The sequence below is a fragment of the Bison bison genome, unplaced genomic scaffold (assembly GCF_000754665.1).
Source record: "Bison bison bison isolate TAMUID 2011002044 unplaced genomic scaffold, Bison_UMD1.0 scf7180017864240, whole genome shotgun sequence".
Taxonomy (NCBI): domain Eukaryota; kingdom Metazoa; phylum Chordata; class Mammalia; order Artiodactyla; family Bovidae; genus Bison; species Bison bison.
Window position 1 is genome coordinate 1,676,891 of NW_011494812.1, and position 15,159 is coordinate 1,692,049.

At 40.7% G+C, this 15,159-nt stretch overlaps 1 protein-coding gene across 1 annotated transcript; it reads left to right on the forward strand.

The window, feature by feature from the left end:
* The first annotated feature begins 13,827 nt into the window (after window positions 1-13,827).
* On the forward strand, window positions 13,828-14,763 carry LOC104993545 (olfactory receptor 10J4). Its single transcript, XM_010846853.1, has one exon. It carries the CDS (start codon window positions 13,828-13,830, stop codon window positions 14,761-14,763), a length of 936 nt encoding a protein of 311 aa, XP_010845155.1.
* Window positions 14,764-15,159: the final 396 nt, after the last annotated feature.

A 15,159-nucleotide genomic window follows, 5' to 3' on the forward strand; every position in this document is an offset into this window, starting at 1 on the left:
AAGGGATTAGATCTTGTAGACAGAGTGCCTGAAGAGCTATGGGCAGAGGTTGTAACACTGTACAGCAGGTAGTGACCAAAACCATTCCCAAGAAAAAGAAATGCGAGAAAGCAAAGTGGTTGTCTGAGGAGGCCTTACAAATAGCTGAGAAAAGAAAAGAAGTGAAAGGCAAAGGAGAAGGAAAAGATATACCCCTCTGAATGCAGAGTTCCAGAGAATAGGAAGGAGAGATAAGAAAGCCTTCTTAAGTGAACAACACAAAGAAACAGAGGAAAACAATAGAATGGAAAAGACTAGAGATCTCTTTAAGAAAATTGGAGATACCAAGGGAATATTTCATGAAAAGATAGGCACAATAAAGGACAAAGGCAGCAAGAACCTAACAGAAGCAGAAAGGATTAAGAAAAGATGGCAAGAGCAAACAGAAGAACTGTACAAAAAAGTTCTTAATAACCCAGATAACCACAATGGTGTGGTCACTCAACTACAGCCAGACATCTTGGAGTGTGAGGTCAAGTGGGCCTCAGGAAGCATCACTATGAACAAAGTTAGTGAAGGTTATGGAATTCCAACTGAGGTATTTCAAATCCTAAAAGATGATACTGTTAAAGTGCTGCATTCATTTTAACAGCAAATTTGGAAAACTCAGCAGTGGCTGCAGGACTGGAAAAGGTCAGTTTTAACTCCAATCTCAAAGAATGGCACAGCCAAAAAATATTCAAATTACCGTATAATTGCACTTTTTTCACATGCTAGCAAAATTATGCTCCAAATCCTTCAAGCTATGCTTCAGCAGTATGTGAACTGAGAAATTCCAGATGTACAAGCTGGATTTATAAAAGGTAAAGGATCCAGAGATCAAATTGCCAACATACTCTAGATCATAGAAAAAGCAAGGGAAGTCCAATCAAAAACATCTACTTCTGCTTCACTAGACCATAGAAAAAGCAATGAAATTCCAAGAAAAAACATCTATTTCTACTTCATTGACTGTGCTAAAGCCTTTGACTGTGTGGATCACAACAAACTGCGGAATATTTTTAAAGAGATGGGAATACCAGACCACATTACCTGACTCCTGAGAAACTTGTATGCAGAACAAGAAGCAATAGTTAGAACCAGATATGGAAAAACGGACTGGTTCAAAATTGGGAAAGGAAGGAATACATCAAGGCTGTATATTGTCACCCTGCTTATTTAACTTATATGCAAAATACATCATGTGAAATGCCAGGCTGGATGAAGCACAAGCTGGAATCAAGACTGTGGGGAGAAATATAAATAACCTCAGCTACGCAGATGACACCATCTTTATGGCAGATAGTGTGGAGGAATTAAACAACCTCTTGATGAAGGTGAAAGAGGAGAGTGAAAAAGCTGGGTGAAAACTCAACATTTCAAAAAATGAAGACCATGGCAACTGGTCCCATCACTTCATGCAAATAGATGGGGAAATGTGGAAACAGTATCAGATTTCATTTTCTTAGGCTCCAAAATCAATGCAGAGGGTGACTGCAGCCATAAAATTTAAAGATGCTTGCTCCTAGGAAGGAAAGCTATGATAAACCTAGACCGTTTATGAAAAAGCAGAGACATCACTTTGCCAACAAAGGTCCATCTAGTCAAAGCTATGGTTTTTCCAGTAGTCATGGATGGATGTGAGAGTTGGACCATAAAGAAGGCTGACTGTGGAAAAATTAATGGTTTTGAACTGTGGTGCTGGAGTAGACTCTTGAAAGTCCCTTGGACTGCAAGGAGATCAAACCAGTCAATCCTAAAGGAAATCAACCCTGAATATTTATTAGAAGGATTGATGCTGAAGCTCCAATCCTTTGGCTACATGTTGCAAAGAGCCGACTCACTGGAAAAGACCCTGATGCTGGGAAAGATTGAGGTAAAGGGGAAAGGGGGGAGACAGAAGATGAGATGGTTGGATGGCATCACTGACAATGGACATGAGTTTGAGCAAGCTCAGTGAGATAGTGAAGGACAGGGCAGGTTGGCGTGCTACAGTTCACGGGATCACAAATAGTCGGACACGACCCAGGGACTGAAAACGACAAGATGAACATCACTAAGGGACTTACATTGATAAATAAAACAATTCACCAGGAAGGTATTCCATTCATGAATTTATAAGATCCTAGCAGCATAGCTTCAAAATGTATATGCAAAAGACAGTAAAACTACAGGGATAAACTGACAAACACCATAGTAGATGATACTACTACACATTTCTTTTGAACTAATAAAATAATCAGTGAGTTAATAGGATCACAACAGTTATGACAAGTAATAAGCTTAACTTAATACTCAATTTATGCAGAGACTGTTAAGTCTTTTGACCCTAGTGAAGTGAAAGTTGGTTAGTCTTGTCCGACTATTTGCCACCCCATGTACTATACAGTCCATGGAATTCTCCAGGCCAGAACTGGAATGGGTAGCCTATCCCTTCTCCAGGGGATCTTCCCAACCCAGGAATTGAACTAGGGTCTCCGGCACTGCAGGCAGATTCTTTACCAACTGAGCTATCAGGGAAGCCTGATATTTTTGACTCTAAGGATGCCTCAACAAATTCTGAAACAAGGGTATTATACAAATAGTCTTCATGGACCACAATGCTATAGAATAAGAACTCAATAAAAGAAAGTAGCCAAACTTTCCATTACCCCTCCTTATAGTATTGAAGATTTATTTTATAAGCACTTACATAGCACTTACTATATGCCAGCCATTATTCTAAGAACTTTCAAATATTTACTCATTCAATCCTCACAACAGTTGTTTAAGGTCAATACTATTATTCTTCGCATTTCACAAATAAGGAAATTGAGGCACAGAGGGGAGGGCCATGTGCCCAAGGTCACCTATAGCAGTAGCAGATGGATCACAAACCCAGGCACCCTGACTCCAGGATCTGAGCTCTTTGGTATTAAGTGTATTATCCTAACATAAACATATAAATAAACTGAGAATTAAAGAAAAAATAAAAACAAAAATTTTAAATTATATAGTATAACTCAATAATAGCACTGTACATCAGAATGAATAAGGTAAATCTGAAGCAGTTCTCAGAAAGAAATTTATAACCTTATAATATTTACTGTAAAGCAAGAGGAAAAAAATATCTTAATTCAAGAAGGTTAAAAAATAAAAATAAAATCAAAGAAAGTTGAAACAAATAATAGTGAAATAAAGTTAAATTACTAAAGCAAGTATGAAATAATTGTTTTTATTCAGTCACTGAGTCATGTCTGATTCATTGTGATCCCCATGGACTGCAGCAATAGTAAATGTGATGCCCATAAACTGAACTATAGTAAATATTATAAGGCTATAAATTTCTTTCTGAGAACTTCTTCAGATTTACCTTGTTCATTTAATTGTAATGCTGGAGAGGACTCTTGAGAATCCCTTGGACTGCAAGGAGGTCAAACCAGTTAATCCTAAAGGAAATCACCCTGAATATTCATTGGAAGGACTGATGCTGAAGCTGAAGCTCCAATGTGTTGGCCATCTGAAACAAATAAGAATGAAATAAAATTAATTAAAATACTAAAGGAAATATAAAACAGAAACAAAAAATTGATCTTTGGAAATATTAACTGAAAAATATAGTCTCTAACAACTATGATAAATTGGAGAGATATAATTTAAAAAATCAAATAGGAAAAAAGATAAGAGGGCAGATACAGATGAGTAAAATAATTATAAAAGCATATCATGAACAACTTTTTATTAATCTATTTGAAAAAGAATGCAAAATGGGAAAATTCAGAAGAAGATATAAATTACCATAACTATACCATGAAGCAATGGAAAATTTACTTGAATAATAATCCTTAAAAATGGAAATAAAGGAAAATCTATTCTCTCACAAAACAGGCAAGCAACAACAAAAAAGACACCAGGCTCAGAGCACAGAAAAGAAGTAAAATCTTCCCAGCATTTAAACAGGTTGCTGATTGAAAACTTTTGGTATCAAAGTTAAAGTAGGGAATGATAATTATCAACCAATAAGGAATGAATAAAAAAATAGTAACCTGAATTCAACAGTGTATAAAAAGAACAAGCACAGGTTTTCTTTTAAAATGAATAAATCAACATCAGAACAGTCTATTAATGTAGAAAGAAAGCATATTAAAGAACAAAAAGAAAGAAAGCATCCTAACCAATTAAAGAAAGAAAGCACATTAAAGAATACAAAGCATAAAAATTAAATCAGTGGATACAGAAAAGGAATGAGGCCATTGAACAGACTGTTAGTGATGAATTTGCAAACAAAACAGGAATAGAAGGGAACTTCCTTAATGTGATAAAGTTTATCTGTCTGAGATTTACAACAAGCATCACATTTAATGGTGGCTGAAACATGAGAAGCATTTAAATTAAATTTGTAAAAAGACAAAAAGGCCTCTATAACTGCCTTTATTCAATCCTGTATTATAGTTCATAACTAATGTGATAAATCAAAAGAGGTAAAGATATTAAAAAATCAGAATGGAAAAGACAAAACTTCCCAAACATACCAATGATGTACTCATTCCTTTTTCAGAAAAACAACAAACAAACAAAAAAAACCCCACCAAACTTCCATCCACTCCAGATTTTTCAGTCTTTTTCAGATATGTGCAATAAGAATCATATATTTTTTAAAAGTCATTTCTCAGTTCATAATTTCAATATCAGGGTTTCTTTTCCTTTCTCATGGGTTTCAACTCCATTTCTATTTCTAATTTCAGAGATACATATTTAAACAGAGCTACCAGAAAAACTGTGAAGAATGGACATTGATTAATAAGGTCCAAGATTTAATGATTATTTTAAAGTCTTGCTAAGATCTGCTGCCAAGCTTTAAGCCCTCTTTCAGCTGCTCCCTAAAGGATTTCAAACAGTTCTAATGAGGCTATGCACTAGTCATTCCTAAGTTGTAATAAATATGCTATGTATCTATTTCTTAGCTCTAGGTCTCTGGACCTTAATGGCTTATGAGCCTGAGTATTTGCAGTTTCTCTTGGATAAATGTTTGAGGGCCTTGAAAGAGATTATGTGGAACTAAACCAAATGCCCAGCAACTATCCCATGCTGTCAGCCTCTCTCAGTTTACTTGCCTTATCAAAGACACCACAGTGAACTGCCTTGCTTTCAGGTATTCATTTCTCAGTCCACTGGTGTTTAGGAAAGGAACCTTTCCTACTTTTGGTGTCTCTAAGAGAAAGGCATAAGCAGGGTACCAGAACTAGGGATTAGAAGAACCCAAGTTCCAGTGGAACCTGGTAGAATTGATATCTGATTCTCCTTCAACCTCTGGAAAGGCCCATCTTAGGCTGACATTATAAAAGGCAGACAAGGCTGGACCTACCATCACTCAGTCATGTCCGACTCTTGCAACCCCATGGATTGTAGCCTTCCAGAATCCTCTGTCCATGGGATTCTCCAGGCAAGAATACTGGAGTGGGTTGCCATTTCCTTCTCCAGGGGATCTTCCCAACCCAGGGATCAAACCCGGGTCTCCTGCATTGCAGGCAGACTCTTTACCAACTGAGCCATGAGGGAAGCCAAGCAAATGCTTAAATACTGGGAAAGAGAAAGAGGGCAAATGCAGGAAGAACTGCAATGGGGGCCTTCCTTCTCATCTCACTCAAGGAGAAAGTGCTCAGGTTTTCCTGTGCAATGCACAGCGATGTAGCTTACAGTGAATGATGTCAGTTTTGTGATCTCCAAAGAAGATTTACCTTCAGGACCAGGGACCAGGGTTAATCACTCAAGAGCTTTTGTGTAGCAGAGTTTTATTAAAGTGAAAAGGGAACAGAGAACGCTTCTGACATGGACATCAGAAGGGGGATGGAGAGTGCCCCCCACCCCCGCTAGTCTTAGCAAGGAAGCTATCTACTTTTTCAGTTGGTTATTACAGTAAATCAAAAGAATGTCTTAATGTTGCAAAGGTCTTGCTAAGCCCACTACCACAATTTACATTTTAAGATAACAGGATTAGAACTAAAAATAGAAAGATCTTACCAGACCCACTTACCGTTCAATATTACAGTAATCCAAGTCTATGCCCTGACCATTAATGCTGAAGAAGCTGAAGTTGAAAGGTTCTATGAAGACCTACAAGACCTTCTGAATTAATACTCAAAAAAGATGTCCTTTTCATTATAGGGACTGGAATGCAAAAGTAGGAAGTCAAGAAACAGGAATAACAGGCAAATTTGGCCTTGGAATACAGAATGAAGCAGGGGAAAGGCTAATAGAGTTTTGCCAAGAGAACGCACTGGTCATAGCAAACACCCTCTTTCAACAACACAAGAGAAGACTGTATACATGGACATCAACAGATGGTCTACACCAAAATCAGATTGATTATATTCTTTGTAGCCAAAGATGAAGAAGTTCTATACAGTCAGCAAAAAAAAAAAGACTGGGAGCTGACTGTGGCCCAGATCATGAACTCCTTATCGCTAAATTCAGACTTAAATTGAAGAAAGTAAGGAAAACCACTAGACCATTCAGTTCAGTCACTCAGTTGTATCCGACTCTTTGCAACCCCATGAATCATAGTACGCCAGGACTCCCTGTCCATCACCAACTCCCGGAGTTTACTCAAACTCATGTTCATCGAGTCAGTGATACCATCCAGCCATCTCATCCTCTGTCATTGCCTTTTCCTCCTGCCCGCAATCCCTCCCAGCACCAGTGTCTTTTCCAATGAATCAACTCTTCTCATGAGGTGGCCAAAGTATTGGAGTTTCAGCTTTAGCATCAGTCCTTCCAATGAACACCCAGGCCTGATCTCCTTTAGACCATTCAAGTACGACCTAATCAAATCCCTAATGATTATACACTGGAAGTGAGAAATAGATTTAAGGGACTAAATCTGATAGACAGAGTGCTTGATGAACTATGGACAGAGGTTCGTGACATTGTACAGGAGACAGGGATCAAGACTATCCCCAAGAAAAAGATATGCAAAACAGAAAAATGGCTGCCTGAGGAGGCTGTCTGGAGAAGGCAATGGCACCCCACTCCAGCACTCTTGCCTGGAAAATCCCATGGACAGAGAAGCCTGGTAGTCTGCAGTCCATGGGGTCGTTAAGAGACACGACTGAGCGACTTCACTTTCAGTTTTCACTTTCATGCATTGGAGAAGGAAATGGTAAACCACCCCAGTGTTCTTGCCTGAAGAATCCCAGGGATGGGGAAGCCTGGTGGGATGCTGTTGATGGGGTCGCACAGAGTTGGACATGACTAAAGCGACTTAGCAGCAGCAGCAGCAGCAGCAGCAGAGGAGGCCTTACAAATAGCTGTGAAAAAAAGGGAAGTGAAAAGCAGAGAAGAAAAGGAAAGATATACCCATTTGAATGCACAGTTCCAAAGAATAGCAAGGAGAGATAAGAAAGCCCTCTTCAGTGATCAGTGCAAAGAAATAGAGGAAAACAATAGAATGGGAAAGACTAGAGATCTCTTCAAGAAAATTAGAGATACCAAGGGAACATTTCATGCAAAGATGGGCTCAGTAAAGGACAGAAATGGTATGGACCTAACAGAAGTAGAGGATATTAAGAAGAGGTGGCAAGAATACACAGAAGAACTGTACAAAAAAGACATTCATGACTCAGTTAATCACAGTGGTGTGATCAGTCACCTAGAGCCAGACATCCTGGAATGTGAAGTCAAGTGGGCCTCAGGAAGCATCACTATGAACAAAGCTAGTGGAGGTGATGGAATTCCAGTTGAGCTCTTTCAAATCCTGAAAGATGATGCTGTGAAAGTGCTGCACTCAATGTGACAACAAATTTGGAAAACTAGGCAGTGGCCACAGGACTGGAAAAGGTCAGTTTTCATTCCAATCCCTAAGAAAGGCAATTCCAAAGAATGCTCAAACTACTGCACAATGTCACTCATCACACACACTAATAAAGTAATGCTCAAAATTCTCCAAGCCAGATTTCAACAATACATGAACCGTAAACTTCCAGATGTTCAAGCTGGTTTTAGAAAAGGCAGAAGAACCAGAGATCAAATTGCCACCATCCACCGGATCATTGAAAAAGTGAGGGAGTTCCAGAAAAACATTTATTTCTGCTTTATCGACTATGCTAAAGCCTTTGACTGTGTGGATCACAATAAACTGTTGAAAATTCTGAAAGAGATGGGAATATCAGACCACCTGACCTGCGTCTTGAGAAACCTCTATGCACGTCAGGAAGCAACAGTTAGAACTGGACGTGGAACAACAGACTGGTTCCAAATAGGAAAAGGAGTACATCAAGGCTGTATACTGTCACCCTGCTTATTTAACTTATATGCAGAGTACATCATGAGAAACGCTGGGCTGGAAGAAGCACAAGCTGGAATCAAGATTGCCGGGAGAAATATCAATAACCTCAGATATTCAGATGACACCACCCTTATGGCAGAAAGTGAAGAGGAACTAAAAAGCCTCTTGATGAAAGTGAAAGAGGAGAGTGAAAAAGTTGGCTTAAAGCTCAACATTCAGAAAACAAAGATCATGGCATCTTGTCTCATCACTTCTTGGCAAAAGACGGAGAAACAGTGGAAACAGTGACTGACTTTATTTTGGGGGGCTCCAAAATCACTGCAGATGGTGATTGCAGCCATGAAATTAAAAGACACTACTTCTTGGGAGAAAAGTTATGACCAACCTAGACAGCATATTAAAAGGCAGAGACATTACTTTGCCAACAAAGGTCCATCTAGTCAAGGCTATGGTTTTTCTACTAGTCAGCTATGGATGTGAGAGTTGAACTGTAAAGAACGCTGAGTGCCAAAGAATTGATGCTTTTGAACTATGGTGTTGAAGAAGACTCTTGAGAGTCCCATGGACTGCAAGGAGATCCAACCATACATCCTAAAGGAAATCAGTCCTGAATATTCATTGGAAGGACTGATGCTAAAGCTGAAACTCCAATACTTTGGCTACCTGATGTGAAGAACAGACTCCCTGGAAAAGACCCTGATGCTAGGAAAAATTGAAGGTGGGAGGAAAAGGGGACAACAGAAGATGAGTTGCTTGGATGACATCACTGACTCAATGGACATGAGTTTGAGTAAACTCTGGGAGTTGGTGATGGACAGGGAGGCCTGGTGTGCTGCAGTCCATGGGGTCGCAGAGTCGGACATGACTGACTGACTGCATTGAGCTGAACTGAACCAGACCCAGTCCCGTAGTATACATTTTAAGACGACAGGATTAGTCAGAAGGTTCTTAACAAGCAGAAACATGTCCTGGAGCACAATACATTGTGGTTATATGATCACTGATACAGAGTTTAAGGGAAAACATATCCTTGAGCAAGATGAGTTGTTTTGTTGTGTAATTATTAGCTTTGGGCTTTAAAAAAACAAATGTTTTATGTGCTTAAGACAAAGGAATGTAGAAAAAAAAATTTACCTTTTTCTCCTCCTAGAGAGCTCCTTCCTTGTCCTCCTCTTCCTCCTCCTTGTCCCCCGTTTCTCCTCCTCCCTCCCCTCCCCCTCCCCTTCCCCCAGGACCCCTGACTTCTTATCAACTTACCTAAGACTTAACTCTCTCAATGCCTTGCAGTCTGTTGGGCAAAACCAGCAGGACTAGTGTGTAGGACAAATGTCATGTCTTTGTTCTGCTGTGTTCCATGTACCTTGATGTGAGTATCACATAATGAGTATTTGTTGAAGGAATCACTGAATGAATGATTTGCAGTTTCCAGAACTTTCAAACTGGAAGAGACATCAGAGTCAGATCCTTTGACCCTGAGGGTACAGAGACCTTAGCCTGAGTGGCCTATCTAATAAAGCTGCACCCTTAAACATGGTTGGGCTCCACAATGTCATAGACCCTTTCTACAATGATGTTCATGGAGTCAAGAGCTCCTCTTCCTCCTCCATCCACTGAGCAGAGCAAGACCATGGTCTAATGAGACAATCTGTTCCTATGGAAATCCTCAATCATCTATGTAGGGGAGCAAAACATGCCACCCCAAAATGTCTCTCTGGCATGCAGATTATTTTGAGCTGAAAACAATTAAGTCTCAAAAGACTCAGGAAGAATATTTGACCTTCCCCCAACTGCCTTAAAGAATGTAGATCAAGGACAGATTCCAGGAAAGGAGCCATCACCATAGATAACTGTAGTATGAATCAGGCAGTAGACAGGGGGAACCTAGGAATGTCTGTTCATTAAAATTTCTTTCTGCATTCCATTGTCTTTGCAAGGCCCAGCACACATTGATATACTAAACTTTTGCTTTTCTATGTGGATTGTCTTTCTCCCCTTTGAAGTCCCAAATCTCTACCTGCAGCATTCTTTTTTGTCTTTGGTTGAAGTTGATATTTAAGGTGAGGTTTTTGGACATTTTGGCAAGTTACTCAGTTTTCCTGGGTTTCTCCTCATACATTTTTGTTGTTGTTTAGCTGCTCAGTCATGTCCAACTCGGTGGCAACCCCATGGACTGTAGCCAATAGGCTCCTCTGTCCATGCGATTCCCAGGCAAGAATACTGAAGTGGGTTGCCATTTCCTTCTTCAGGGAATTTTCCCCACCCAGGGATAAAACCCATCTGTCCTGCACTATGGGCAGATTCTTTACCATTGAGCCACTGGGGAACCCACTTCTTTTATATACACATGTCATTAAAACGTGTTTGATTTTCTCATGTTAATCTGTCTCACATCACTTTAATTCTTAGATCACTAGAAGAACCTGAAAGGACAATTTCTTCCTCCCTGACACCTACATACTATCTACATTAGCGGGTTGATGAGCCCCATTGTTAATGAGATCCCCAGACATCACAGTGTTTGGATCTTGTGAATGTTACCTTGGGGACAGTCACTGTGACTTTGGGGAGAGAGACCCCAGAGTCCTGGGGCACAAGAGAATTGTCCTCTCTGACAGACTGCAATCCAGATGAAAGGAACAGGGCTGTGAGGAGACACAGGAGAGCTGATATCGCTTTCCATCTGTTACACCCAGATCTGACCAATCAGAGAAAAGAATGAACAAACTGACCCTGGTGGACTCTGTATTTTTCTTTTAGTCCGCCCTTTCATAAGATTCTCTGGGAGCCTTGTCTGCCACACACAGCAGGAGTCCTGCCAGTCCTTGTTCTATCCTTACAAGTCTTGCTCTCCTAGAAGACAGTGCTTCAGCCCTGCCTGTGAGATGTAAGTTACATCCCATGACTCAGTGAAGCATGGTTCTCGTCTGGCTAGATGTAGCTTTATGACCCTTGCCTCATGGACTGTCACCTTCTTATTTTCTTTCCTAGGAATATTGTCAACTGGAAAAATGAATGTACGGCTGTGTCACAACCCTTGGGAAATAAAGACCATTAGAAATACTAAAAAGTCAGGCATGAAGTGTTTTTTGGGCATTAGTTATATAAAAATCTCAGAAGTTTCAAAGAACTTAGCTGAAGCTCAACATATATGAATGAAGCATGGTAATTGGGGGCATCCAGTCCCATCTTCTCCCCTCAACCCTCTATCACATTCCTGGCCTGTAGGGACTGAAGAAGAAAAATGGAACATCTGATTCTGGTTGAGCAAACCTAATTTTCCCCCTCTATTCTAGAAAAAATGTATTCCCTGAACACAGAAGTCCCCACCTCGTCCTGCCCCAGATATCATACAGAGGCCAGGAAGGGAGAGTCAGTGAAAGGCTGGCTGGCTGGCTGAAATATTGGGTCCATGAGTGTAGGAGTTCAAGGCAGAGGTCCTGGACACAGGCACGCCTGTAGTATTGCTGCATTGGGAGTGGCTTTTCCATTCCAACCCAATGCAGATCCTCCTCTGATCCTTGGGATTATCTCCCTTCCTTGAATATTGTGTTTCCTCCCCCACTACCTCCTTATCCTTGCATCTCCAAAAGACAGGAAAACATCCTCTAATCTGCAAGCTGTGCCACAAGTATTAGCTAGATGGAGACCAACCACCTTCTTGAAGTCAGGCTTGGGAGAGAAGAAGGGAAGACAACACAATAACCTTTGAAATCTGTGCTCACCTTTCCCAACAGTTACCATTTATTGATGGCATGATCTACATTGGGGCCTCTGCCAAATGCCGTATGGGCATCTTCCCATGTAATCCTTTATCAGTCCTCTGAGATAGTTATTAGTACTGTGTTCATCTTACAGGTGAATAAACTGAAGCCCAAAGAGATGAAGAAATGTTTGTAAGGTCACATGTGAAGTAAGAGGAGCTGGCCTTACTTCTGAAAATAGACCAGCCCTATGCCCAACCCCATTGTGAATCTAGAGTTGGAGAGGAAGGGAAAGTGAGGATTGGACTTTTCAATTAATAGAGCTTGAAGAAATTCATGACAAAAATCATCCCCAAACATAAGAGAAAGAGAGTGAGAGAGAATGAGAGAGAGGGAAATGGGGGAGGGAGGAAGAAAGGGAGAATAAATATATGTGTGTTTAGGTGGGTCTCACGTGCAAATAGAACCCAGAATCAGGCAGAGTGGGGTTGGGGAGAACAGATGAAGAGAGAGAAACAGAAATGTAATGTATTGTTTGCCTATTACACATCAAGAACTGTGCTTGGCTATTTACATACAGTAGTTCATGTAATCTCCATAGTAACACTATGAGTAGATATTATCCCCTCAATTTTATAGATGAGCCAATAGAGACAAATGAAATGAGCACACAAAAAATTAAGCATCCCTTGACTTACACTGGGGTTAAAGCCGGAGATTTCTATAAAGTTTAATATTTTGTTGTTTTCATCTGTTTACAGTTACTGGTACTTCAAACTCTTAATAAGTTTCAGTCTCTTTATTGTGTTTACAGACTAGACAATGACAGCAGAAACTACAGATACATTCCACAAAGAAGAAAGGAGACTTGGGTATTAGAACAAATGGTATTTGGAGAACATAAAAAGAAAGCAGGGCTGAAAAGAAAAGAGTTAGCGCTAGATCACAGAACATCCTGGGTCCACACACTAGAATCTCAAATAAAAAAAGTAATCATTACTTTAAAAAAGAAAAGTAGTCTCTCTTCTCATGGCCTTATTCCAGACATTAACTATGGTGTTTTAGATGCTAAGTCATGTCTGATTCTTGCGACCCTGTGAACTATAGCCTGCCAGGCTCCTCTGTCCATGGGATTCTCCAGGCAAAAATACTGGAATGGGTTGCTATTTCCTTATCCAGAGGATCTTCCCCACCCAAGGATTGAACCTGGGTCTCCTGCATTGCAGGAAGATTCTTTACTGGCTTAGCTACAAGGGAAGTCTTGTAGACATTAGCTATTTTGAATTTAATTTGAACCATGAAAGCAAGTAGTGCTATGTATCTTTATTGTCCAAGCCCTTCTGACCAGAGTTGGAGCTGGCCTCTTACCTCTCAGAAGTGTGACTTAAGTAGGTTTCTGTCCCTGGCTTGGATTCTCTCTGTATGCATACACCTTTACACTATGTCTCTAACATGTTTAGACCATTGCTGGTCTAAACAGATGACTCTGGATGGAGTTCCAGGGCTGTGTCTGCTCTGGTCTATCATTCAATCTATTTTTCTGGTCCATCTACCTACCTCTCCACCTTTCAACTTCTAACCAAGCTTTTTAGGTGTTTTCACTACTCCCTTTACATATCTTCTCTCTTCCATCCCTACTATATCTGCCTCCAATGCCAGGCCCCCAAGTATCCTAAGAGGTCTTCACAGAATTGGCCAGTGTCTGAATGCTGAGAGCTTCTGTAACCCAGAGCTACTCCCACTGTGAATCCCTGCTTGTGGCTGATGATGGCCCTGGACCAGTAAACTGTTTCCAGCCTGGATGTTCAACCATCTCACTTCATCTCTTTCAGACCCAGATTCTCAATGCCAAGACCTAATTTCACAGCTGTGGCAGAGTTTACCTTTGAAGGCTTTTCCATTTTTGGATGGCAGCCCAGACTCATCCTCTTTGTGGTCTTTTTGGTCTTGTACCTGTTGACCCTTGCCAGCAATGCTATCATCTTGACAGTCATCTGCCTCAACCATCAGCTTCACACACCGATGTACTTCTTCCTGAGTGTGCTGTCCATTTCTGAGACCTGTTACACAGTGGCCATCATCCCTCGAATGCTGTTCAGTCTCCTCAGCCCCCAACATGCTATCTCTATTCCAGACTGTGCCACTCAGCTCTTCTTCTATCTCACTTTTGGTGTCAACAACTGCTTCCTGCTCACAGCCATGGGGTATGACCGCTATGTGGCCATCTGCAACCCCCTACGATATTCAGTCATCATGGGCAAGAAGACTTGTATACAACTGGCAGGGGGATCCTGGAGCATTGGTTTGAGCACAGCCACCATTCAAGTATCCTCTGTGTTCAGCTTGCCTTTCTGTGATGCCAGTGTCATCTCCCACTTCTTTTGTGACATCCGGCCCCTAATGAAGCTTGCTTGTGCTGATATCACCATCAAAGAATTGATCACTTTGCTCATCAGTCTGTGCGTCCTTGTTCTGCCCATGGTCTTGATCTTTATCTCCTATGTCCTGATTGTCTGCACCATCCTCAAGATGGCATCTGCTGAGGGTAGGAAAAAGGCTTTTGCCACATGTGCCTCACACCTCACAGTAGTCATTGTCCACTATGGCTGTACCTCCTTCATCTACCTAAAACCCAAATCACAAAACTCCTTGCAGGACAGACTGATCTCTGTAACGTACACTGTCATTACCCCGCTCCTAAACCCCGTTGTATACAGCCTCAGAAACAAAGAGGTCAAGGATGCCTTGCTCAGAGCTTTGGGCAGGAAGTCCCTCTCTTAGGTGTTAGTCATTCTCAGTAACATTAAAATTTTAAATGTTTGATGAGGTGTGGCAGTGAGGGAGCTAATCAAATAAGAGATAGTATGAGGGCTCCAGGTACCTAATCTGGGAAGCATCTGGGAAATCAGAGGAATAGAGTGAAACAAGAAGGCAAAGATTAAAATGAAGGAATTGATGGATGGATTTTCCAAGACTGATAGATGGGTATACCATGCTTGATAGAAATTAGATAAGATAAAGCATATTCAGGTGCTGTACTATAATGTTAGACATTGCTTTTGTTACCCTTGGCATAAGGATTGTAAACCAGCAGTGTGGTTGGGAAGAAAATACGGTATCATAACAGAGGAATCTATATAATCTAAACCTGGCCTCAGCATGAAAATCAGGGACATG

Coding starts and splice junctions, on each gene's coding strand:
- LOC104993545 (XM_010846853.1), top strand. CDS start 13,828: ATGCCAAGACCTAATTTCACAGCTGTGGCAGAGTTTACCTTTGAAGGC.